This window comes from Zonotrichia albicollis, chromosome 1 (assembly GCF_047830755.1).
Source record: "Zonotrichia albicollis isolate bZonAlb1 chromosome 1, bZonAlb1.hap1, whole genome shotgun sequence".
NCBI lineage: Eukaryota > Metazoa > Chordata > Aves > Passeriformes > Passerellidae > Zonotrichia > Zonotrichia albicollis.
This window is the reverse complement of record NC_133819.1, coordinates 150,345,493-150,371,069: the sequence shown is the minus strand read 5'-3', so window position 1 is coordinate 150,371,069 and position 25,577 is coordinate 150,345,493. Positions and strand designations below refer to the sequence as shown.

Below are 25,577 nucleotides of genomic sequence, written 5' to 3'. Positions count from 1 at the left end.
TAAAATTTCAATAAATTTACAATTGTAAACTGCCCATAGAAAGGCTGATGTGTAAGGTACAGGTGGAGTGGCAGTTTCTCCAGCAATGACTTGCATTTTGTATTTCTGGGTTTTTCTCCCTGATGGGATTGAGAGAAGCTTGTCTTGGAATCTCATAAAATGCCTTGCTTCTTCTGCACACGTTATTTGATCAAAGTCTAGGATCTGCAGGTATTTTTCTGTTAATGAAAACTGGCTGTGGAAAAAATGTTTTACAGCACCTACGTCAGTTCTCTTTGTGTAGTTGGCTTTTGACACATTTTGATGTTAAAATAGATACAGATGGGCTTTTTTTCCTCTTTCAGTGATTGCCCCATGTGTGCTTTCTAACAGGGATGTATTTCCTTCTGCTTGTTACCAAATACTTCAACTTCTTCTCAATTAATTAATGCCCTTTAAATCTGTGTGTACCTGCAGGAGAGATTAATCTACCTGTGTCATTCTTAACATGACATTGCAGCTGCATTTATTTTCCTTAATGTCTCCTTTAGAATATTGCTTTGCTTGTGTTCTGAGAGCTTTGACAAAAAATATGTACCTTCAATAGGAGGTTTGAATTTGTGGGTGTAGACTTTGAAGCTGTTGGGCTTTGATGGCCTCACTCGATTTTTGATGTTTGATTTTTCTTTGGTTTCCTCCATTCAAATGAAAACAACAAAAGTCTCAGAACACCCCGTCTTGAGGAAGGTCTCAGTGTTCACAGGGAGAGGTGGAGCAGACTTCAGTCAAGCTGCATTTAGCAGCCCTAGCCAAGAGGAGAATTGTCTTCCTCAGCTTTGGTTGTGCCTGGAAGCATTTCTGCCATTGATGCTCTCCTGCAGCCTCCAGTGCTCCCCAGTAATTCCAGGGAAATCTCAGTCCCAGTCTTTCCATGAAGCTTCCACAGAACTTCCCAAGAACACCTTGCAAGCCTTTTCTTGGTAACACAATTATGTTAATGGAAGTGTATAATCTCCCTGCATCCTTGAGATACCTGGAATTCTTCCCATCTCCAGCATTATTCCCAACACCCCTGTTCAAGCTGATGTGCTGAATTAAGGCAGGTCTGTGTCACTGTTGAGTCACAGGAGGGTGCAGTGGGCACGTCCTCAGCTCCAATTGTGTTGTCTCAGAAGAGACAAAGAGACAAAGCACTCTGCCAGTAAGAAATTTAATTTTTTAAGGAGCTGGAGAACAGGAAGATGCAGTTCTTTGTGCCTAATGGGAATCTCTGAGGCTTGACCTGGCTTTGCCATCAGTTCTCTGACCCTGTGATGGAGCTCCTGCAAGGATCTGCAGCTTCACAAGGGGATTTTCCTTCCCCCTTATCTGCCTTGGGGGCAGTTGTTCAAACCCAGCAGGAATGGAGGCATCCCAGATCTTGCAGGAATCATCCTGTTTGTCACCTTCCCTCAGGTTCATGGGTATTTCAACACCAGTGTAGACAGCACTGGTGGACTTAGCTGGTGAGAACAATTGCTTTGCCCACCAATTTTTCCTTGATCCTTAGGAAAGGCTTGTGAAAGCTGCTGGGAAACACTGCTCAGTGTCTTCCTCACAAGGTTTCCTCTCACTTGAGAAGAACAGAGTTTTACAGCAGCTGTTTCATGGCAACAAATAGAAAAAAGCACAGAGACTTTGAATTTCAGAAAATGGTGGTTCAAGTGAAGTATTGTGATTGAGGTTGAAATAAAATTCTATCCCTTCATGGGGAAAACTGATTTGTATCTATTCATCTTCGAGGGGGTTGGTGTGCTTTTCATATTTTGCATGTTCTTGTGTAACTAGAATCAGTTTTTCGTAGATGAGAAGCTCTCTCTGTACCAGGATGTGTAGTTGGATTCTCTGTAACTCCAGAGCTGCATCTGGAGGTCCCTGCAGCATTAGATATGGGCACTTCAGGTTAAGGAAAGGGTATTTTGTCATTACTTCAAACAGGTACAAAGATTTCTAGAGATCATTGTGCAGCTGTTTCACTTACTGGAGATAATTTGAGCCATGCTTTTTGTTAGATGATGAGTCATGGCCAGCATCTGCAAAAAGGAGCCTTTCATCTTCAGCCCTTACCCTGTTTAGGTTTTTCCCTGGTTGGGAGACAGGATCTGTGTTCCTTCCATGGAAGTGCTTTGGAGCTCTGGGCTCCATCATGCCCAAAGCATCTTGATGTGCTTGAGCCATTTCAGTGTTCCAAACAAAAGAGGTAACATCAAAAATAATATCCTTTACTTAATTTTTAGCACTGAGCCCACCTGGAATTTCATGTGTGGGGGATGCCAAGCAAAGCTTGGATTCTGCTGTGGGTGCTTTGCTGGCCTAGCCCAGCTGTGTGTCTGATTCACTGGTTGTGATTAATGATGGATGCTTTACCTCAGTTCCAGCTCTTACTGAAAATACCTTAGCAAGAACTCACTGAAGCTCGCTGCAGTAATTATATTCATATTACCATAAATGAGTTTCCAGTAGCTGCTTGATCTTTTGATTTATGAAAATGCCCTGAAGTTCAGGATGGAAGTGCATGGTCTGGGAGCCTCTCTGCACTTAACTGAGTGGTGAATTCACCCCAAATCAGCCAGACAGGCAGGGAAAGATGCAACTCCTCTTAATGGTGGTGGAGAGGCCAGAGATGATTTAACACCCAGATTGATGGAGTTGATGACAAACTCTGTAAGACCTGTAGTACTCAGCTGATTTTTTCCCTTTATCTGTCTCAATTTTTTTTTTTTTAATATCGAATTAAGTTTGAACATTGAGAGAACCTGGAGGGGGCAGGGGAATTACAATGTCCTTTTTTGGGTCATTTTCCAGCAGCATGTGGAAAATGCTCAGAGTGTGAGCGAGATGTTGAGTGAGGTTATAGGGCTGAGGCTAAAAAGATGACTTAAATCAGAGGTTGAGTGTAAGCAGAACATAAACACTGAAGTGGACATGGGCATCTTAAAAGAACTTCCAATTTTTGATAAATAAATTTCCATATTTAAAAAACTAGCTAAAAACTGATTGCATACTGGGGTGCAGGAGTGTGATATGGAGAGTCATTATAGGCTGGGCCATGTACTATCTACAGAACTTTTAACTGAATTCTTGTTCCTTGGCCAAATTTTGTCCTTTCTTTGTATTTCTTCCTCTTCTGGGAATAACAGTGACTTTGGAAAAGTTTGTTATTGATAGTGATGAATAGGAAAAAAGCATTAATAATCTGAGTGTGGGGATTAGAAGACTGGAAGGAAGGAACTAAATGATAAACAAAAGAAACTTGATTTGGAGTCAGTGACCCAATAAACTGCAGGATAGTTTTTTAGAATATCAGTGCATCTTAAACAAAGTGTTATTATGCCTCAAGTTAATTCAGTTTAAGCAATGAGCATTTATGAGCAGGGCAAAAGTGTTGTCTAAAGACTTGTTGATATTTTGAAAAAGCTTTTGTGCTGCAAAAAAACCCTTTTTAATTATTAATAGAGCTGAGATTGAGAATAGATGATTTCTCTACTGTAATAAAAAGAGTACATCAAAACACAAAATGCTTTTTGTACCTTCCCATCATGAAACCTACATCCCTTCTAAAGCTGTCCCAAGGAATGGTAATTTATTGTTGTAGAAAGGCTTATGACAATAAAAATCATGGAACAGACAGAATTTCCCTTAGAGAAGAAACAGCACTATGAAGTCTACTGAACCCTAGAGGAAATGTGAGTTAAAGAATGCAGTGACATTGGTAGACTGAGTAAATATTTCACCATTTTTAAGTCCATGCACTTGGAAGTCTTTAGGGTTTGCTGAGTTTTTTTTCTCTTCTTACATATTTGATACCCATTATTGTTACAGGCATTGTCTTTTTAGCTGCTTGATCAGACCTTGCTGTTTTGGATCCTGACATGGATGTAACAACTCTGTTTCATTTCCCCCCCTGAATTCAGTTTAGATTTATTTCCAGGCATTACACTCTATATTCTATATTATTTATTATCCACTGGAAGGAAAAGCTCAGTATGTATGTAAAATGAAATGAAAGGTGAATGTTAAGAAATTCAAAACCATTAGTTTTAAGGTAGAAGAGCAGAGGCATCCTAGTGAAAATTGAGTGAAGTCCTATTTTTCATTTGGGTCTAGACTGATTAAGTAGTAAATTTGGAAAGGGAAATCTGTTATAAGTCATTGAGATGTTTTTTAAAATATCAATAATAATAATAGTACATAAAATCCTGAGCTGTGCTGTGTTCTTTAAATAATGCTGTAACCTGTTTCTTATTATTGTGTTTTGTGTTACTCATGAGCAGCCTTTTCCCCATCTCTTCCTACAGCAACTCTGCTGAGCCCAACAATGTCAGGCCCAATAAATCCACATCACACTTCACTAATATTTCCTTTTTCCCTCTTGATACATTGATGGAAAGCATCTCTTAAGGTGGGCATCACTAGCAGCTTATTTCAAGCTGTCACTTATTTTCTTTCAGAATCACAAGGACTTGGACAGATGGGACTTTGGAATATTCAGTCATGATCTCCAACGTGAAATAGAGAATTTCATGAGAGGATTCCCCCCACTATGGGGGGATTAGTGACTGCTGATTACATGGTGACAGCAGGCAACAAATACATGTGCACAGGCTCTAATGATGGAATTTGAATTTACATGAGGAATATTTTCATGTCAGTGCTCATTGTTTCTGGGGCGATTCCATGTGGGTTCAGAGCAGCTTCTTGGTTGTGTTACCTCTTCTATTTTGACATTATGTCTCCCTTTCTGGGAAGAACCATCCATCTGTAATTTGAAGGAGAGCTTCTTGCCATTTATCTGGCATTATCTGGGAGGCTGTGCAGGCTGGACTCCTGTACAGTGATATTTGCAAGCACATGGTGACATTAGACAGTGGGTTATGTCTGTACTACTTGTCCTCAGAACAGGCTCACCAAAACAAGCCCTGGTTTTTGTCTTTGTCCTGGCCTCTTGCTTTTCTCACTGCTGCTGTCAGCTGCACTAACTCACTTACATTTGATCCCTTCTGCACAGGAACTGGTTTATACAAATAATTAACTTTTAAAAATATCTATAATTTTTAAAAGCTGTTTGTTCTTTTCATATAAATGGGTTAATTTTTTCCTAAGGAAATTTAAGCCATGTGTTTTTTTCATTTTCTGCATTTTCATGCTTCAATCAAGAAAGCAGATCACTTTTTTTCTTTTCTAAGTCTCCATTTTAATTTGTGTATGTGTATGACATAAACAATAAGCTGATTTTTCCAATATTGAAGTAATGATAGTGCTTCAAGGTTTCTCAGCCTGCCTGGCAAATGTGTTCCTCTAGGATAGGAACTTTCTTTGGACAGAAAATAACAGATTTGCTATTGAAATGGTACTATCTAAGAAACATAACAAAAAAAGAGGTAGATAAAAAGTGAGTTATTGGGAATTACTGTGAGGAAAATATCAATTTGGCTTAGGGCACAGAGGTTGTGAAAATGTTTTCCCCCCCTTGGTTGCTGGACAATCACAGAATTGATTTAATTCCAAAAGGCAATTTGTGCTTAGAGCTGTCAATCCATTTCTGATATTCTGATTATCATCTAGATGAACAATTATTAGTTTACCTAAATAGTGCTCTTCTCGAAATGGGGTGCTGATGGCTTTTTGCCTGCTTTAGCCAATTTCCAGAAAGGAAAAGTGTGGAAAAGCACCACGAGCAGAGGTAAATGTTGCTTCTCCTCCTCCTCTGCTTCCTGTAGTCCAGGACAGTCCCTTGAATCTGCATTTTGGAATTATTTCCATCTCAGCCTGGGCTCCAGCTCCAGGGCTGTGCAGTGGCACAAGGAGAAGGCTGAGCTGGTGCCTACAATGAGCAGGTTTTGGGCTCAGTGCTGGGAATGGCAAGAGATGAAGAACCCAAACCTTGCAGGTCAGAATTGTTTGCACTGCACTTTTTTTTCTTCCCCACTGCATTGTTCCTTTTGATGATGTTTGTGAACACAAGCCAAATTATCCCCAGTTATTGTCACTCACATTTGATCTGGTGGTTTCCTGGGTTCTGGGGATCTCTGTAAGAGAATGGTCCCACTGAAAAAAATGTGTGTGGGTACCCAGCTGAAGGATATTACAGCTAAAAAAGGACAAGAAAACTACTTTTTATGACTTTGTACTCAATTATGCATCATTAAAGTCTTGTATATCTGGGAGGGAATGCTGCTGTTTAAACAATTTCCTACCACCTGGAAGTAACTTGATTTACAATTAAGAAAAATGCTCTTTTTGTAATATCCAAACTCCTAATGTACAATTTTGGTGATGTGTCCTACAAGGTGTCATGTGCTGATTAAAGTTGAGTTTTGTCCTTTTTGGGAATGACTCTAATGTAGTCTAGTCAAAGAATTTAATTTAATTACATGTGTAATACAACTTTCTGCCTTTTACTTAATTGGTCTCGCCTACGTTGTTTCTGCCTATTAGATGACAATTTAGCAATTTCCAATTTGTATGTCCCTGAGGGAGGCTCAATGGGAATAAATGGGAATAAAAAAATCTCTGCAGCTTTATTCCTTGATTTACTTGCTCGATGGCATCTCTTTTGTAGTTGTGTGGAAGAAGAGAAATGGAGAATAGTAAGTAATGAAAGGAAATATTTTGTGTGAGAGGCTTATTATGAACAAAGCAGATCATGTAATCTTTCCTTTGTGTATTTACAGCCTTATTTGATTTGCATAGGATATATACAACAAATTTTAATAATAATAATGTATCTTCAGTTTTAGTATTAACCCTCTAATCTATTTCTCACTGTTTAATTGAGTAACTGAGGGCAAATCAGAGAATCACAACCACGGTGACTTCTCAATTGTAGATGAGGAGTTTATAAAACTGCTACACAATTTTGAGGTACATTTTTTCTGGTAGTAATAGTCTGTCCTTTTGGGATAATCTAGGTCTGGAATTTCTGTGTTAAATTGCTCTTTGTAGATAGGAACGAACAAAAAATGATTTTTTCTTTGAACTGTCAAATTGGCCCAAAGCTCTGTGTAGGTTAATGTCTGTGCCCTCTGTGGTTTTTGGGGGGTTTCTGTCTTTGCAGGAACTGGCAGCCTGGTGGCACAGCATGATTTTAAGATAAATCATGTTGGTGATCTATATAAAAATGAATTTCAATTCTTCCATAAGCTGGAAGTGAAACTATGATAATTTTGCCATTCTTTAAAGGCAGAGAATAAATCTGATTCCTGAACAGGAATTCAGTTTAAAATAGATGCCTAAATCTAGATATGCCTGTGTTTTTTATAGTCAGAAAAATCTAGTCAATGAGTGAAAAGTAGATATAATTTTCATAAAAGAGATGGCAAAGCACTGTTTTCTATTTCAATATCTTTGAATTTTACCTCTCAGTTTCCCTTTTTTTCCTAAAGGAAAATTTGTGTGGCAGATGTTTATATAACATAATCTTCTGGACTTTTATTATATGTAAGGGAATATTACAAATAAGCAAAGAATAACAGAATATTGATTAAAATTGTTTCTTAGTTCATAAAATTGAGATTTAGGTGATTGAAAAGACTTTTAAAACTTCTATGCTAAACATAAATGATGACAAAAACCACCTTCAGTATTTAAATACTTTAAAACATTGCCAAACCTTCTAAATAATACCACATTAATGTTTTACTTGAAATAATCCCTTCTCAGTTTATGAAGCATTATAAAGATTAGTCTAAAATCTCCATATTTTCAAAGCTAGACATTTTCAAAGAGTTATTTCAAGTAGACATGAATTAAATACCTAAATAAAAAGTTTTGTCACTCCTTTATCATGTAACTGTATGCCTCATTTTAAGAATAATCCTTTCTCCTAAGAATCATGAAAATTCTGAAGAAGTTTAGTAGCAGACTTCAAATTATACCTTCAGTGTAAACCTGCAATGGAAAGGTCATATTTTGGGGGTTTTGTTTTAAATTGTTCCACAGCTGGAGGCTTTGTGCTTGCCATGATAAGAAAGGATGCTCGGACAAGTCGATTTTTAAAACTGAGGTGTCAGTCTCAGACACCATGAGCTGACTGCTCCTAACTTGTAGTATTTATAGTTCCTTTTCCCTCACTTTCTCTAAATGTAGTGAAAAAATCCATTCTTATGTAAGAGATTTGTGTATATGAAGTTGACAAGAAAAGTTGCTTTATGAGTGGCACCAAAAATCCAGGGTTTACTTCTGAGATCCTTTACACAGAAGCATATTCTGTGAAAGCTTCCCAAGCATTGCTTTGCTGACAGGTGGAATTTCCCTGGCTAAAATTTAGGCTACTGTGTTTAAACTATTTCTGAACCACAGGAAGCAGGAGTAAAAATCCCCTTGATCCTATTTGACTTTGGTGGTTTGTTTAATTTGTTTTAGTTCTTTGAGGATGGGTTGGTCACTGCCTGGACATCAGGCCATGGGTGAGCAGGATCCATTGGCCATGTATCACTTGTGCTCTGTATCTCCCTAATTGACCAAGGGAGGTTAATGTGGCAGGAAACTGCTCCTAAATGAGCATCATTCCATCACAATAATGAAATAAATACTGAATTTCTAGCTGTAGTGTTCACATCTGAGTCTGGTGGATGTTTGGCTTTGCTGCCCTTTCCCAGGGGAGCTCAAGCTCAAGGCTCAGTGAGTGGGAGAACACATGGCAGGGCAGTTTTGTGGGATGGTGATTTCCACACGGGGAGTTTTGGCTAAAATTAAAGGGTGTTTTAGAGCTGTGCTCATTTTCTGATGAAGTGGTAAAGCACATCAGATAATTAACACAGTTCAGCAATATGTGGGGCAAAGTGTGTGAGCATAAATCAATATAAACATGAGATGAAAGTGAAGGCAACCCCAGCTCTGCTTTTGGCTGAAGCTGCACCCAGGGCTGCCAAAGGCTGAGTATCATGAGCAACAGAAACAATAGAAGCAGCACCTTGATTTATTACCCATTATTATCTTCATTTTAAAACATTATCCCTTGTTCTATCACTGCAAGTCCTGATGAAAAATCTGTCCCCATCCTTCTCATAACCCTCTTTTAAGTACTGAAAGGTGGCTTTGAGGTGTCCTTAGTGCATTTTCCTCTCCAGGGTGAACAATCCCTGCTGGTTTGTTTTCTGAAAATAGCTTGTTTCTGAGCATGCTTCTAAACACACATACAGGTGTCATTGCTGGTGAAAGCAATAAATAAACTTATAATATGTACAGTGATTTTTTTGTGAAAAAAAAAAAGATTTAGGTGAGATAGTGTGTGGGTGAGTGAGATGTGTATCATTTCTGGTATTAGTGCTGAGCAGTTGACTGCTCTGGAACCTGTGACACACACTCACTGTGAGCTGAGATTTCTGGAGCATGATTAAAGCCTTTGTACTCCCACTCCTGTCTGTGAACATTATTCCTTTCACTAGTTAAGAATAAGTTTTGTGGGTTGAACCTCCTGGACACAATTGCTTTGCTGGGAGATGTTCACTGCTGTTCTGGTGCTTTGGTTTCTTGAACTGAGGGTGTCCTGGCTGTTGCCCAGCTTTGCTCTTTGGCCGAGATTCTAGATTTCCTTTTTTAAGTATGGCATCACTCACAAAACTTGCATCCAGGACTTGAGAATCTGTAATAGAATCTGTTCAACTCTAGAGGTGAAAAGAATCAATGTCTGTGGCAAAATAAATATTTTAAAGTCAATGGACTGAAATAAAAGAGTCTTCAAGAGACCAAAGAGTGAATGCTCTGAACAGAAAATGTGAAAGTTGCAGGTGTGATAAAATTATACAGCTTATAGTGGGAAAACAGGGACTTGAAAAAGTATTTTTTTATTTATTACACTAAATCATCTTGAGGTGAACTTCTGCTGCAGTGCTTTGGGAAAAGGAAAAATGTTACCTTTGTGTATAAAAAGAGAAGACAAGCAAGTAGACGGTAAATTAATAATTCATTATGAATGTAAAGTCTAATTGTATCTTGAAGTGACAGGCCATGGTGAAATGTGTATTCTTGCACGCTGAGCATTCATGCATCCTGTGATTCTTCAAAAAAAAATTTTGAATAATTTCCTTTGTGAGAAACTTACATTTTCCTTATGTTGTGTAAAGCTCTGTATCTCTGCATTTTCCCTGGAGTAGTCACTGAGATGGATTCCTCTCATGTGAATAATTTCCCAGATGCACAGGCTGTCCTGGGGGTTTTTGCTCCCTAGTTTGGTTTTTGGGTAGGATCTCAGCATCTTCTCTGAAGGAAAATTCCAGCTGTGTGCCACATGTCACAGTCACATTCCTTAAAAAGAGGAGCACTGGGAATTTGGGAATTTTTCTTTTTTCTCACAGGCAAAAGTGAATTGATGCTCCAGGTTTATCGTGTGCCGTGAGACCCCTCTGAGTGTTCTGGGGCTCTGCACACACTCAGCTCCACTCCTTTGCATCATCCTGCAGGGCTCTGGGACCAGCAAAAGCCACCAGAGCTGGGTCAGGACAGAGCCCAGGCTGGGAAATGATCCAGGGGTGATTCATGACCAGCATTTCTGGTTTCTTTGGGCCATTCCAGGAGCAGAGACATTTGGTGGTTTTGTCCCTCTGTGCTCAGTGTGAGAATGGAAATCAGATTTGCACCAGGTGAGCACCTGGCTCCTTTTGAGGCTCCCTGGTAAAGATGCTTTGAACAGAAGTACTGACCCCATCCCCCTTTTATTTTTGCGGTTTGTATTTTGGGGTGGGCAATCTTCTCAGTCTTTTCCTGAGGAGATTCAGACAGCTGGAGTGATAATTGGATGACTGTAGAATTGAGGTTTTTTGGTCTTGTTTGTTGTATCTGGCACAAAATTCCATGTTTTTAGTTTGCATATGTTTTCTTCTGAACTTCTTGCCATATGAAGGCAATAATGAATTGCACAAATGAGCAGCTGAATATGAACATATATATTTTGACATTTATTTCTCTGATTATTGGTATTCCACTGAGAGAGAGGTAGGAGGTACAAGATGGCATTATTTTGGATAAAGAGAATTTTGAAATTCTTGTGCAGTTCAGCTGTGATAAAGGGAGGATATTTAACTCAATCTTCGAGTATTACTGTACTTAGAATTTTCCAAATTTCCTAGAATGAAAGGCTACTGATTAATGGTCTTTATGCCCCCTATGGCAATTGGTGTATTCAGAAAGTAGGCTATAACCACGATTATTATTATTTTAAATTTCCTATTTCTTTAGGTAGCTAAGAGCTTTGCTGCGTGGTGATTGCCATGGAAGTCCAAATTATTTAAGTGAAAAAAGAGGCAAGTTGAAGTTAATTGTTCTGCCTCTTCATTTGCAGTTTATGATTTTCAGATTTGGAGTTAGGAATTAAGAAGCTATATGACCAGCACACATAGTATAATCACATTTAAGCAGAAGATTTATGTAGCCAGCTATCTCTTAGCACTGCTCTATTTTCAAATATTACATTATATCCAGTGGAACAATTCTTTCCTGGTTTAACTTTTTATTGTCTTGAATGTTGTCACTCAGATAAGTCTAAGCTGTTGAATATTCAGTCTATAGTCTGACTTTTATCTCCTCTTCAATTATTTTAAATAAATAATTAAGTTCTAAATGCAGATTTTTAAATTTAATTGACCTTTCTTGAGATTAATAGAAAAACTTATCTTCTGCTCTGCATGGTTCAGATATTAAAGCCATAATTTTTCTTTCTGCAGTTAGTTTTAGGCCAGGAGGAGAGACCATTACTTGTGGGTCACTTGAGCTGCTGAATTTTACAGTTGTATTTTATAGTAGTGAATGAAATGCAGATTGTTCTTCTAAATCTGTGAAGTAATAACAGATAAACACAAGGAATATGTTAATTTGCATTACTTTACATTATTATTTCCAACCAATTATACATATGTGTTCACCTCACAAGAAATTTGATTCTTGAGGTCCCTCTTTGCCTGTAAATTATTCTGTACTGGGGCATCACATCCACTTTGGTATCAACTGCAGGACTTGTATTTAGGGTGGAATTATTTGCACCTGAAACAGCAGGTTATACATTACAAGTGAGATTACACAATGAAAGAATCAGGCAAAATTTTAAAAGGAAACTTGGATAATGCATCTTTTTTCCCTCTTGAATGTGAGAACAAGACTATCATCATCACTTCAAGTTTTCCTGAAATTTAAATCATTGAGTGTACAGGCACTCTTCATGCACATAAGCATTCTGCATAAGTGGCAGTAACATGGTCTGGCATAGTGTCCCTACTGCCTACTTCATATAAGAAAGGAGGATGAACAGTAAACAAAATATTGAATAAAGTCTCCAGCTGCCTTCTGTCAGCTTCATTTTGGAAGCAGCTTTCAAACTCCTCTGTGGATGATAGTATTTAAATAGGTAGTTAGCCATGAGGGAGAGTTTTTGGGTTCCTGTTATATTGTTTTTTCCTAAGGATAATTAAATAAGGACTATCTCTATATTCTGTTCTTCCAAGCTAAGCAGCAGTGTTTTATTTACTTAATGAAAGATGAAATCTACTTATGTTGACCAGATTGCTGCTTTTCTTTTAATACCATGCCTGCTCTTAACCTCGTTTTATTTGGAGAGTATCCCATTATTAATTTCACTTTATAGATTCAGAGGAGGACATGGAAAGATCTGAGGTGCATCACCGGTGGATGGGAGGAGTTTGCAGTGATGCTCCATACTCAGTTTTTCACCTATGATTTTTTATTTCCAGTTGCCATTTCTGTGAAGCTGTCAGTGCTGCTTGGTTTTAGGTGGCACTGCTTTGGGAAAGGGGGATTTGGAAGCCCCTGGCTCAGGAGCAGTCCTGATGTCATTTTCAGGAAGTTTTGTTTTCCTGCCTGCAAATCCTTTCTGCTGAGCGTTTTGTTGTCAGGGAAGGGTAAGATTTCCAGTAAAGTTGCAGCTCTTTTTCTGAGAAGAGGTGAAATGAGCTGTCCAGTGCCTTTAGCAGCTCTGCACTGTGACTTTAATGGGACTTTAGGTGACTGTCACTGAGATGTTGGCTGTGCCATCAGGAGGTTTGTCACTTGTTTCCCTGTAAGCCATCCTGACAGGTGACGTGAGATGAGACCGTGCAGACACATCATCAGCATTGCCAATGAGCTGACCTTCTCCTCTCCATCCTTTTCATTTCTATTTGAATAATTTGCATCCCTGTATCGATGCTCAGTTGTCTGAGGAGCTGTCACAAAGGCTTGGGCTGCTTTCGTGACAAAACCCAGTAGTTTCAAAACATGGTTGTTTCATTATTCATGAAAACTGTTGTTGCTTTATTCCTCCTCCTGCTCAGACAAGTTTGGCCAGAGAGAAACAAAACCTGTTTTGCCTTTGCAGGATTGGATATTTAATTTTTTTTCTTTTTTTGCATAATGCAGTGTTTTTATACAAATATCTCATCATTTATTGAAAACTCATCTAGTAGGAAATTTGGATAGCTCCCCATGAGGCAAAGAAGTTAAAATGGAATTCTAGTCCCTTTTCCTGGAACAAGTTTATTTCTGAACTTTTGAGTTTTAAGATCTTCTCTGTTTTCCCTGATATGTAATTACTGTGAAGGGCAAGGAACAGGTGCCCTTGCACAATGTGAGCTGTCATTATTCTGGCTGCTTGCAACAAATTGAATGCCTGTTTCAGACTGATTTGTCTATTTTTACCTTTTTCTTTATAGATCCATAGATTCTTGTATATCACAACAAGCAAGGACAAATTTGGGGAGAGATGCAGGGAACTCTTGACAGGAAACAAGTCACAAAGTAACTGCAGAAGACAGCAGAGAATTATTTCTTTGGCTAAAACACATTTCAGTCTCATTATTCTGCTGCTCAGCCCAGTGACAAATTTGGTGATGTTCAAAAATCTGCCTTTCACTGCCCTCCCCTTCCTCAGGGTGAGGTCCATGTGATCTCTGGAGATCACTTAAAAGCTGAAAAAGATCCTTTTTTCAGCTGGTGGTTGTAAATCATTGTCCAGCTTATCCATTTTCTCATTCCATCAGCTGGTTCTGGGAATTGTTTGTCCACTTGTTAACACCTCCCTGGTGAAATGCATCTCTTGAGATGGGAGAAATCTTGGTATTTAAAAAGAAAGTGAAGAAGCTGGGTTTGAGTAGGGGTACATTTTTCAGAATGAATGACTGATTTAGGTTATGGTATTTATATTTTGTTTTGATTCTTGTGCAAAGCTTTCCCATGTACTACATGTTCCATAGGCTGAGGAAAAAATACTGAAGCAACATTACAGATAAAAAATGCAGAGACAAAACTTAAAATTAATATTTTTAGCACAGAATACACATGATAAAAGGCAGATACCTTTAAGAAAAAGAGCAAGGATTTTATTCTGTTGTGCTTTGCTTTGAGAGGAATTATAGTCTTGAAACATTTTATTTTATCTCTCTTTATTGCTTTCATATATCCTACCTAGGGCTGTGTTCATAGTACTGTTTTGTGGGATATTTTTCTCTCTGTAATTCTCTTTTACTTAGACTCTTCACTTTCTAGCTGGCAAGTGTGTCACTGGGGGTGTTTTTGTAGCTTCTCATGTGACATGAGGTGCTACTGTGCTAAATACAGTATAAACATTATAAATAAAAACATAGTTAGAGGATTTGAAAACTTAGTAGAATCTCTGAGTACTGAGAGCCCTGTTCACTAACGTTTTCCACAACTCAGAGCTTAATAAAAGTTACTTCCAGCAGAAATGCACAATGGAGAGTTAAGAGCAGTCTAGGCTGTGTTCCTAAAGCTGATGTGGATTTATTGGAGGCTGTTGGGGTACAGAGTGCTTACATGCATATTTAATTTCCAGACAAAAATCACTATACTGCCCATAATGACAGCAATGATCCTTCAACAGAGGGGTGCTATCTGAATGCTGCAGTTGCATATTGAATATTGTTAGGTAGGAATATATTTCTCAGATAGCAATCACTTAGAAAAGTTTAACATTAATTAGATGGGAGCTGTTTTCCTGGTCCCTTCAGAGATGAATTCTAAATACTCCTGACTGTCCAGAAGCAAAGGTAATTTGTTAAAATATGGATAGATGAATCTATATTTCTGTGAGAATATCAGCATTACTGTGTATATCATAGAAATCAAGTACTGGTTTGCATCTGCTCATGTACCACAGAGGGGTGGGGTGATCTCGGAAACAAAGACTGAAATTCAAAATATTCCAGTTGTGTTGTCCCTGTGCATTGCCTGTGCAAAATCCAGGAAATCCATCCTGCCATTGCAGAATCAAATCATACTTCACTGCCAGTAAGAATTGATGTTGTTAGTCATAGTTTCAGGCCTGGTAATTTTTTTTTCAGAATCCACTCTTCAGATGGTATCTGGGTGTTTCTCATTATAGTCTTTATTTCTGGCTTGATTCTGGCAGTTACTGTGATCCACTTTTATAACTCATCTTTAGCTTTTGAATATGCCCAGCACTTGATGGGTTCTGCATGCAAATGAAGAACTTCTAATGATCTCTTGCTGCATTAAAAATAGCCAAAACAAAACCCCCCTTAGAGAGGAGCAGATTAAATCCTCTGCCTTTGGGATGTGAGGATCAGCAAAGATGCAGGCTGCACAAGTGGGAGCTTATAGAAACCTTTGCCTGAATGCTGTATTTGAACTTTTTCTGTCATAAAATCATGGAATGCTTTGGGGTGGAAGGGACCTTAAAGGACATTTAGTTCCACCCCTCTTCCGTGGGCATGGACACCTTCCACTAGAAGGGTGAAGGGGGAACTTCAGAAGCTTCTCCTGAGATGTGAGTTTTTGCTCAGTGTTGATAAAGCTTATTTGAATTCACCTTCCCACTGCAAACTTCACAAGCTCTAGATACTTCCTTGTAATTGCCATCTATTTTCACCCACTTTCTTTTGGGGTCAAGATTTTTGTGAATTAATGAGAATTATAGCAAATATTTTCTGGTCTGGGGAGATTTCAAAGCTCTTTCTTGTTGACATTTGTTGCTGGTGTTTTCCTTTTGGCAATATTCATGGAATATGTTTCCCTCTTTTATGGAGAAATAGATAAAAGGATAATAGTAATCCTGTGTTTTGTGAAATGCCCTTCCCAGCTTCTCACTTTGCAGTTGCATTTCATCCTGAATGGTTTTCAAAGCTGTTGCTTGGTCTCCTTAAGTGCAAAGTCATCTCAAGAGCAATATATTTTAATTCTTCCCTAATTATTTTTCTATTTCAGACAATTCAGGAAATTAAAGCTGTTTTGGCAGCACAGTATATTAGATCTTCCATAACCACATTTCATGTGATGTGAGCTGGTCTAAATTCCCTTTTCTATTAGATTAGTGATTCTAATTTAACATATCAGTATTTAGTATGCATTATAGTGTACTATATTTAATTTGATTACCTTTTCTGCCTTACCGTACATTTAATAAAGCAATTATTTAACCATTTGCTACCAATGAATTTTACTGTGATACTGAAATTAATATGGTCTGTAATTCATGAAGATGCACAAGGCAGGAGAGAAGTGTCCAAGGGCCACATTAAGGCCCTGCTTCTGTTATATTTTGTTTTTGCTTCCTGAGTTTTGCCAGGAAAAGTGGGGAATGTGCCTTGTGAAACCAATGGTCTCTCCAACGTGTTACAATTCACTTCAGGAGACTCTTTGATACATAATATTCTGCTTCCCTTTTGTATGGGTTGGTATTAAAAAAACAACTTTACATAGAATATTCTTCAGCTTTTGGCCCAGTCTTGTTTTTTTCAGCAAGTCTTGAGCACACCAGGAGATTTCACCTACCAAGAGTGGGGGCAGGTGAACCTCTGCAGAACCACAATGAGGTCATCTGCTTGCAACTGCAAAATAAATGTCTTGTGCACCTCTCACAAAGTCATTAAGATGTTGATTGATGATTTGTAAAACATTTTTACCATCAACAGGCTTAGACTTCCGTTTTCAGTAGCATAAACGAAATGGTTTCTGTGTCATTAATTACAGACTGGCTGCCACTGGAACCAATATATTGATATTGTAGTGCCTGTGTTCAGTGGTCTGCAGTTTCTCCAGAACTAATATCAGCAAGAATGATGTTGTTGGCTTTTTTCTTTCTTTGCCTTTGCTACAGAATGGCTATCCAAGTGGACAAGTTCAATTTTGAGAGCTTCCCAGAATCCCCAACTGATGGAGCACAGTCGGCGAATGCAAAGCAGCTGGAAGAAGAGAGGCAGCAAGCAAGAGGCCTGGAGATTAACAGCAAGCTGGATATTTGCTGGAAAATTATATCCTTTCATAAATGCTTGCTTTAAAAGTATATAAATAGATGCCCTCTGATACATTTTATTTTATAATTCAACTCACTTCGTGGCAGTGTTACTGAAAAGAAAAGTAATTAGAACTGTGAAGCTTATCATAATTATAGACTGTTTAAGGTTAATTGTGCTGTATATTATTTAGGCAATGCTTGGGTCATCCTATAATGGCTTTTTCTGAGTCACTGGGCATGTCATAAATCCTGTGTGTTTTTCCCAGCTTTAAGAGAACTGAAGAAGTGTAGTTAGGATTGCTGAGTAGTAGATTCATGGGGTCAAATTTTTCTGTTCTCCCCCACATCGAGTAACTGAATCATGAAGAAATTAATGAAGCTGGATTTAGAGAGTTTGCATATATTTAATTAAATTTGGGTAAATTAGAACATATTAGAATAATTTATTTCCAAGTCCTCTCTATAGATTTAGTAGTGTATCTAATCTTAGGTAGCTTTTTAAGGCTTAGACAGGACTTGTGTGATGACTTAGTCATTCTAAGCATAAAATCCCCACAATAATTCTAAAAGCAGTAAAATATTGCCTTATGATTATTAATAAGAAATTGCATTCAGTTTAGAGTTAAAATAAACCAATGGTGTTGCTATAAATTTCGTGATTTCTATAAAAAAATCTTGTCCTTGGCTTGTCAAAAATACACTTTCTCATGATTTTCTTCAGGAAACATTCTGTACAGTAAACAGTCCCCCAAGCCATGTGATGGTACTCAGCATTTCCCTGGTGATTTATATTTTTCAGATCATCCTCGAATTCACATGATAGGGGGTGGCAGAAGATGAGAGAAGAATGGCAATCAAATCATGCTTGATCTGTTTGTAATTTTAATTATACTTTAATCCAGTAATCTGAAATGATGTTTCATTACTAATTATTGTGAGGAAGAGCTTCTGTACTGTGAGGGTGGCTGAGCACTGGCACAGATTGCCCAGGGAGATTCTGGATTCTCCTTCCCTGGAGATTTTCAAGCCCTTTGCTCTGGGGATCCTGCTTGAACAGCAGGTGGACAAGGTGACCTCCAGTGGTTCCTTCCAACCTTAACCATTCTGTGATGATTAAATCAGATCAGGATTTGTCAAAGGCAAGGTTTGAGACATAAATGAGATTCCTAATGCCTGGTTTAGTCCAGACACCCCAAGCAACATTTCAGAGAGCTCCTTTTATGCAAAAAATGTCAATATTTAACCAGAACTCACTTAGAAAATGTCTGTGTTATGGGAAGATATAAATATTCTGTGATAGCACAGATGAATTCTTACACTGGAATCGAGTCCACAGTGGTAATCATTTTGTCAAGGTGTAAAAATTCATCCTCACTCATTCTAGTTGCTGGGCAACACTGTTTACATCCATTCTGTGCTCTGGATTTAACCCCTGTTTTGATCCCAGTTTTGGTCAGTACCTTAGACACCAGTAGAACTGTGTGGGTTCTGTGTGTTAAATTCAGTGCAATTATTAATTTCTGTATTTTTAATACTTGTTTTGATTTTTCTGTCTGTTCCAGGAACTAAAACTCATCTAATTAATGAAGGGCAACAAGTTTCACATGTGCTTGAAAATCCTTGAAGAAATGTGTATATATTCTTTTCCAGGTGTCATGTCCCAGCTAGAGTTAGTCTTTCCCATAGCATTGTTGAATCATTAATGTTGGAAAAGTTACCAAAATACCTCCAAAATCATCAAGTCCAAACTTGAACCAAATACCACCAACTTGAGTGCCACCACACTGAGTCCTTTCTTGAACACCTCCAGGGATGGTGACCCCACCACCTCCTTGGGCAGTCCCTCCAATACCTGACAACCCTTTCCATAAAGAAATTCTTCCTTATGTTCTACCTGAACATCTCTGGCTTCATCCTTTTATTTCTTGCAGCAATATTTAGATGTGAACCAGTCAATAAAAAAAATATTCTACTCTCCATTCTGCTAAGTGTAAGAAACTTGTTTTCTGAGGTATTTTTCTCCCATCAGAGTAATTGGACACAGGCCAGGAGAGTTTATACTGATGGACAGACAGGCAGGGAAATGGATGGATAGTTCAGCTGCTTTAGCCTTGTTTTTCTTCAGGAGTCAGACTCAGTGCAGCCAAGAGAGGAAAAGTATTTGCTAAATGACAAAGGGGCAGAATTACTGATATTTCCTACTAGAGGAGGCATTTTTGCAGGTCTCTTGAATGGTAATACCAAGTGATCCCTTTGTTATCCATCATCTCTGAACTACTTAGAGCTCCCCAGATAACTTTTCTAATCAGATAACAACTGCTCAGATAACTCAGAGCTCCCCAGATAACTTTTCAGTCCTGATTGTGTGCATGGTATGGGAAGGGGATGGGCTGGGGTGAGTTAATGTCACAATATCTACCCTGAGGTGTGACCCCAGGGCCCATGGCAGATGCTCGTACCATTGCAAAAGCATCTGGAGGAGAAATTAGAGTGTGCACAGGGAATTATTAGGAAAGGAGGGGTGAGACAGTTGAAAGCTTTTTGACCAAGTACAGAATTGTCCAACAGAGTGAGATGATGTGTATTTATTATAGACCACCTAAACCAGAAGCAAAGCTGGATGAACTTTTCTTTAAGGACTGGAAGAAGTCTTCCAGTTGCAGGGGAGCTTATTTCTGAAATACTTTCAGGGTAGTTTTTGTGTACAGGTGTTGGATGGTTTGATTTGGTAGATGCTGTGTGTGAGATCTGCTCCCAGCACAAATGATCCAGCTGGAGTGTTTGAAGTTTGGCTGCAGCTGTCCTGAGATGATGGAGCTCAATATCCTGATGGATGTGAGGAAGGCACATGGCAGGATAATGACTCTGGACTTGAGCAGAGGAGAATTTGGGGAAGGAAGGGTTGGAATGGATGCTGGATCTGTTCCCAGTGAAATTTCTGGGCCTCCAGGAGCAGCCTCCTCAAAGCCTGGGAGTTTCAGCAATCAACAAAGTTCACCTGACCCTTGGAGCAAGGTGTGTCATGAGGAGACTGCTAAATTCCAGTTAGGCAGTAGGAAAATTCCTTTTCACAATGAGGCTACTCAGGTACTGGAACAGGTTGTCCAAAAGTGCTGTAAATTGCTGTCTTTGAAGATGTTAAAAAATTCTGGACAATGCCCTGAACAGCCTGGTGCAATTTCAGTATTTTCCATGCTTTGAGCACAGGGCTGGACAGTGACTGGAATTGCCTTTCAATATAAATTATTCTGTGATTTGTGCAGCTGGGCAGAGGGCTGGGTCAGAGAATGACTTCTGAAAACCAAACTCTTTCCTTCATCCATCTTCTGCTATCCCCAGGTCTGATTGCAGCCAGAGAAATTTTCTAATGTACTGTGAAGGAATTGCTATTTCAGTGAAATGAGACTATAACATTTTGGGGTCATTTTCTTGAAAATATTCTAAACCTGGCCCTAACAGCCTTTCAAAAAGTGAGACAGACTTCCAGTGCCACCTTAAATATCATGTTCCATATTTAACTTTTGTAATAGTTAGAGTTTTTTTTTTCTTACTTCATCTTTAATATCTGTGATGTATAGGAAGTCTGTCCTATTTGCAATGTTCTCTTACATTTTTGGAATTGTATTTTGTGCCCCTTCCTCAGGTTTTTTCCCATATTTAAACCTAATTGCCAAAATTTCTTTCAAAGCACATTTTCTTTCAGTCATATTGCTGATTTTGTCCTGCACTGCAGGTCTATTTTTCTCAATATGTGGGATCCAAAGCTGGAGGCAATACTGCAGGTGAGATTTCTCACAGAATAAAATTGGACCTTCCAGCTTTCAGAGGTGATGTTTTCTCTGAGAACTATTCTTTAATTCTATTGTTGGATAGATTTTTTTTTTTTTTTGCATGTGGTCCAGCATAACTGACTGAATTATTATTCCCAACTTTCATTTATAGATTTGTTGATTTCTTCTAGGGTGGCACTTGGAACTTCTTGTAATTTCATCTCAATGATCTTCATAAATTCCACTCATTTGTTAAGTTTGTGAACACTGCCATCTTTTCCAAATACATGAAAATTCTGAATGTTTTTGTATTTCATCATGGAAGCAGCCAATCAGGATTTTGAAATTATTATCTATCAGACAGAACCTTGAGTCATCTCATTTGCTTCACAGCAAATTACTTATAACTCTTATTGAAATTCACTTTTCTGTGTCTATTCCACTTTTGATGACTTTATCTTGATCATAAATATGAATCATCAGCTATGAGAGTATTACATCTTGTGGAACTTCTGTGCATCAGTAAAGGTTTCTTTAAATTTCTATGCTGCTTCTTATTGTTTGCAAAAATAACTATTATTTAAGACCCTAAATAACTGCTTCTAATTAGTTCTAATATTAAAATTCCACAATAATAATCAAGCAGAAAGCTTAAAATATGAATAAAGCAACTGCTGTCAGTAAAATGTGCAATTCATGCAGATTTATTTTTAATTAGTATAATTCTTATTTGGGAACATTTGCCATTTTTTATGATTATGTGCATTCTCCCACCTGCATTTATTTGCAAAGGACATATGTATTGAAAATAATTTCTTTTAGGATGCAAGATGTGGAGTGCTGTAGGGAGAAAAAACATGAGTAACTTCCAGGTAGGAGCCATTTTTTAAAACCAATTGTCTTTTTAAGCAGTAGTTTTTAGGTAACAGACTGTGTTCCAATTGTGAGTACCCAGCTACACATGAGGCAATCCAGAGAGTGTAAAAGACCCAAGTTTTCCCTGGGGAAATAACTGGTTCATTTGAATGTCATTTAGGTTTTTGGTATGAAACCGTTTATATCATATTCAATCTGTTGCCACAGAAACGTGAAATAAGGGTGTCAGCAGTGAAAAATTAGGTTTTTAGGTTTGTTGTTTTTTTTTTTTTTAACAGCATCTGGTGGTTGTGTGTTTGTTAGCTCTGAGGCCCCCACTGGGGCTGATTTGATTGTGCAGATGAAAATATCTTGAGCTGTTAAATATGAACTGTTGTGCTGGAAGCTGGAAGTCAACTTTTTAAATCCTGGCAGATTCCTGTGTTGTTAATAACAAAGATTTAACTTTAGGAAAGGAGGCCTGGGTCAGCAATGTGGCTCCAACAGAAGAGCAGGTTTGTGATGGCAGTGAGTCCTCAGCAAAATGTGTGGAGATTTGGTTAAGTAGATAAATTCTGCAAGGTCAGACTTCACCTTGGCAGCCTGCACTCGTGTTTATCTGGGCAGTCTTTTTCAATGAATTTTAAATCCTGGATCTTACACTTGTGCCTTTTATCAGCTTTGACTTTGAGCTAAGAATAAAAGGGTATCTTGGCAACCCTGTTCAACTCCTTTGCTTTCATTGACTTCTCAAGGCTTTGTCTTAGGCAAACTCTGGAGTTAAGCTTTTCTCCCTTGTTCCTTTTATATTTTCTTATGGCATATTTTGGTTGCTTTTCGTCTCCCAGGCAATGAGTTTGTTGCAATTTTCAGTTTTGTATTTGTCCTATAATGACCGATTTTGTGTGATTGCCTGACAATACAGTTAGGAGAAAGATCAGTGAGATGGAATTCCATGATCCAGGTCCCTCTGTAGGTTCATGTGAACACATAATTCCTTTATGTGTTTATTCCTTTCTGTTTTAAGTCCACTTCTTTGGTTGCATCTCAACCTCAACTTTCTCTCCTTTGCCCACAGTCTCCTTTCTGCTGCTTCATTCAGTGACCTCATTAGGCAAATTCAATTTATTTCATGAGTCAAATAATCTATGCATGGCCTAACCATTTAAATGCTGCATTTTTCTTTCACATAGAATTGTGAAAATTAAAATTTCTCATGAGTTCTACAATCCATAGCCATGTATCTAAGATAAACTAATACATCAATTTGTTTGAAAAATAAACAAATAAGACCCTGAACCTCCAGATTAATCTACAAGAATACTCACTGAGCTATTTCTTGTCTATAGAATTCATTTTGCCACTAGATGACAATAAGCAGTGTGCTAAAAATGAGCTTGGTGGAAATTTATTTATCTGAAAATTTGGGCCGTGAAAGCTTAAACCGCTTTTGGGTTATTACATATTTATTTTCTGTGTTAATCAGTTTGTGAGTTTTTCTGGCGCTTTTCTCTTTTTGTTGTTTGTTGCTGTTGTTGTTTTATTTTTGTTGTTGTTTTTGTTGCCCTCCACATTTTTTTTGGTTTGGGGTTTGTTTTTGGGGTTTTTTAAAGCTTTTTTTTAGCTTTTCCAAAGAACCATTCAGTTTGATTTCTGACTTTTTTTTCTGAAATGTGTGACCAGAAAACGTCCAATAGTATTGGAGGATAGTTCAGGCTGGACCAAAGTGGGGTCACCTGGTGCCACCTCCCTGCTCCAGCAGGGCCATCCCAGAGCACAGGCTCAGGATTGTGTGCGGACAGTGCTGGAATAACCCCAGAGAGGGAGACTCCACACCCTCTCTGGGCAATCTGGTCACTGCACAGGGAAGAAATCATTCCTGATGTCCAGGTGGAACTTCTGGGATCAGTCCCTGCCTGTTCCTCTTGTCTCATTGCTGGGCACACTGAGCAGAGCCTGGGCCCTGCTCTGAGCCCTCCCTGCAGACACTGACAGGGATTAGGGCCCCTCTCAGTTTCTCTTTTTAAGGCTGAACAGCCCCAGCTCCCTCAGCCTTTCCCTGCAAGAGAGATGCTCCAGTCCTTTCATTTTCTTGTCCTGCTCCAGGAGCTCCACATCTCTGCTGTCCTGAGGAGCCCTGAATGGACACAGCACCCCAGATGTGCCTCCTGTGGTTTTGTGTTCCAGGAGGAATATTCTACCTCTGAATACATGGATCTGCTTTGGTAGCATTTACCAACAATAAAGAAGGGAGAATCACCTGTTTTATTATAATTTTATAGTGTTAGTTGAGACATTAAGCTTCCCATGAAGCTCTAAACAGTGAAAATTTGTGATATTCCAGGCACCACTGCAAGTCTGTTGTAAGTAAATTACATTAAAGTTAGTTTAATGTTACAGTTAATGGCAGCCACTCTGTTTTAAAGCATCTTTTAAATACTGCCTTTTTATTAGTGTTTTCTCTCACTTACAGTCCTTAGATTAAAGATGTGATAACAGAATTATTTATCTGCTGTATCTGTGAAGTAATTCAAATTATTCTCTACCCTCTAGTGTGTTTTATGGAAATTATTGAGTTGTGCTGGTGTTCTGAGTCTCATTTTTCTGCAGCAGCACTATTCTAAGGTGATATTCTGCTGCCTTCAGTTTTCCAAATAGATGCTTTTCTTTAATGGTGTTTACAGCTTTCAGACTCTTTGGGATTTGTGAATTCTTTATTTGTGTCTCTTTAGGAGAAAAAAATGAGGTGCTATTTATGACATATTTCAGGGCATAATGAGAATATTTTTAAAAAATAATGGCAATAATCCTGTACTTGGTATTGATTTTCCACTTCTATCATCTCTGAGCTCTTGAGTCTCAATCACTGTTAGATTTGTGTTGTTCTGAGCTTCAAGACTTTTCTTTAAATCTCCTGGAGACCCTGCAAGAATATGTACTGTGGTAGAAATTGGTTATCTACAGTGCTTGTTAATTTTCTTTTAACTGCCACAGGTGAATCTTTATTTCAGCAGTCAGATGCTGTGTGTCCATCTCCAGGGTTTACAGAAAAGGGACTGATCACATTGAGAAGCTGTTAATAAAAGCTCACATAGTCTTTTATTTTTTGATGTATTTTTGAGCACCAGGGTTCCAGGGTTCTACTTTTGGAGTAGTGGGGTGAAATCTTGATGAATCTCACCAGGAGCTTATTCCTTAATTATGGTGGGACTCATGCCTGGATACAGGATGGTGCTGACATCTGCATGTGCTTCCAAGCCTTGTGAATCCAGTGCCTTTCTGCAGTCAGGGAATTAGAAAAAAGGAATCCAGCACTCTTCCTGTTACAAATAAATGTTATCTTGATTGACTCATCACACAAAATTATTATTAATTTGTTTAAGTGGATGATACTGGCTTTGCATGACATTGGATATTGTCTATTCTTTTATTTTAGCACTTGTGTAACCTGTTTTGAAGCCCTTTCAAAAGAGATTCTTCTGTCCACAGCAGTTTATTTCAGTGCTGTGCTGTCTTTAAGAGTAAGAACAATTTCCTAATCTGTTTTCTTTTCAGTCTGGGCCTGTTTCTGAGCTCATGCAGGGTGGAAAGGGAAGCTTGCAAGTTCTGTGCCCATGGTTCTGGTGTGATGTTTGCCCTCAGTAATGGCACTGTCACTGGCCAACATCCCATGGAACTGGCACCAAGGCTGCAGCCAGGGCTGTCCTAGCAGACATTTGTTCTGTTTTCTATTG

General features: G+C 38.4%; 1 protein-coding gene across 8 annotated transcripts in view; it reads left to right on the top strand.

Annotated features, from left to right (window-relative positions):
- TRAPPC9 (trafficking protein particle complex subunit 9) overlaps window positions 1–25,577 on the top strand; it is a 449,867-nt gene that overhangs the window by 186,545 nt on the left and 237,745 nt on the right. For all 8 annotated transcript variants that reach the window (XM_074557536.1, XM_074557497.1, XM_074557522.1 and 5 more), the window contains one exon: window positions 17,081–17,234. In XM_074557536.1, the coding sequence (XP_074413637.1) occupies window positions 17,081–17,234 (154 nt within the window). The remainder of the gene's footprint in view (window positions 1–17,080; window positions 17,235–25,577) is intronic.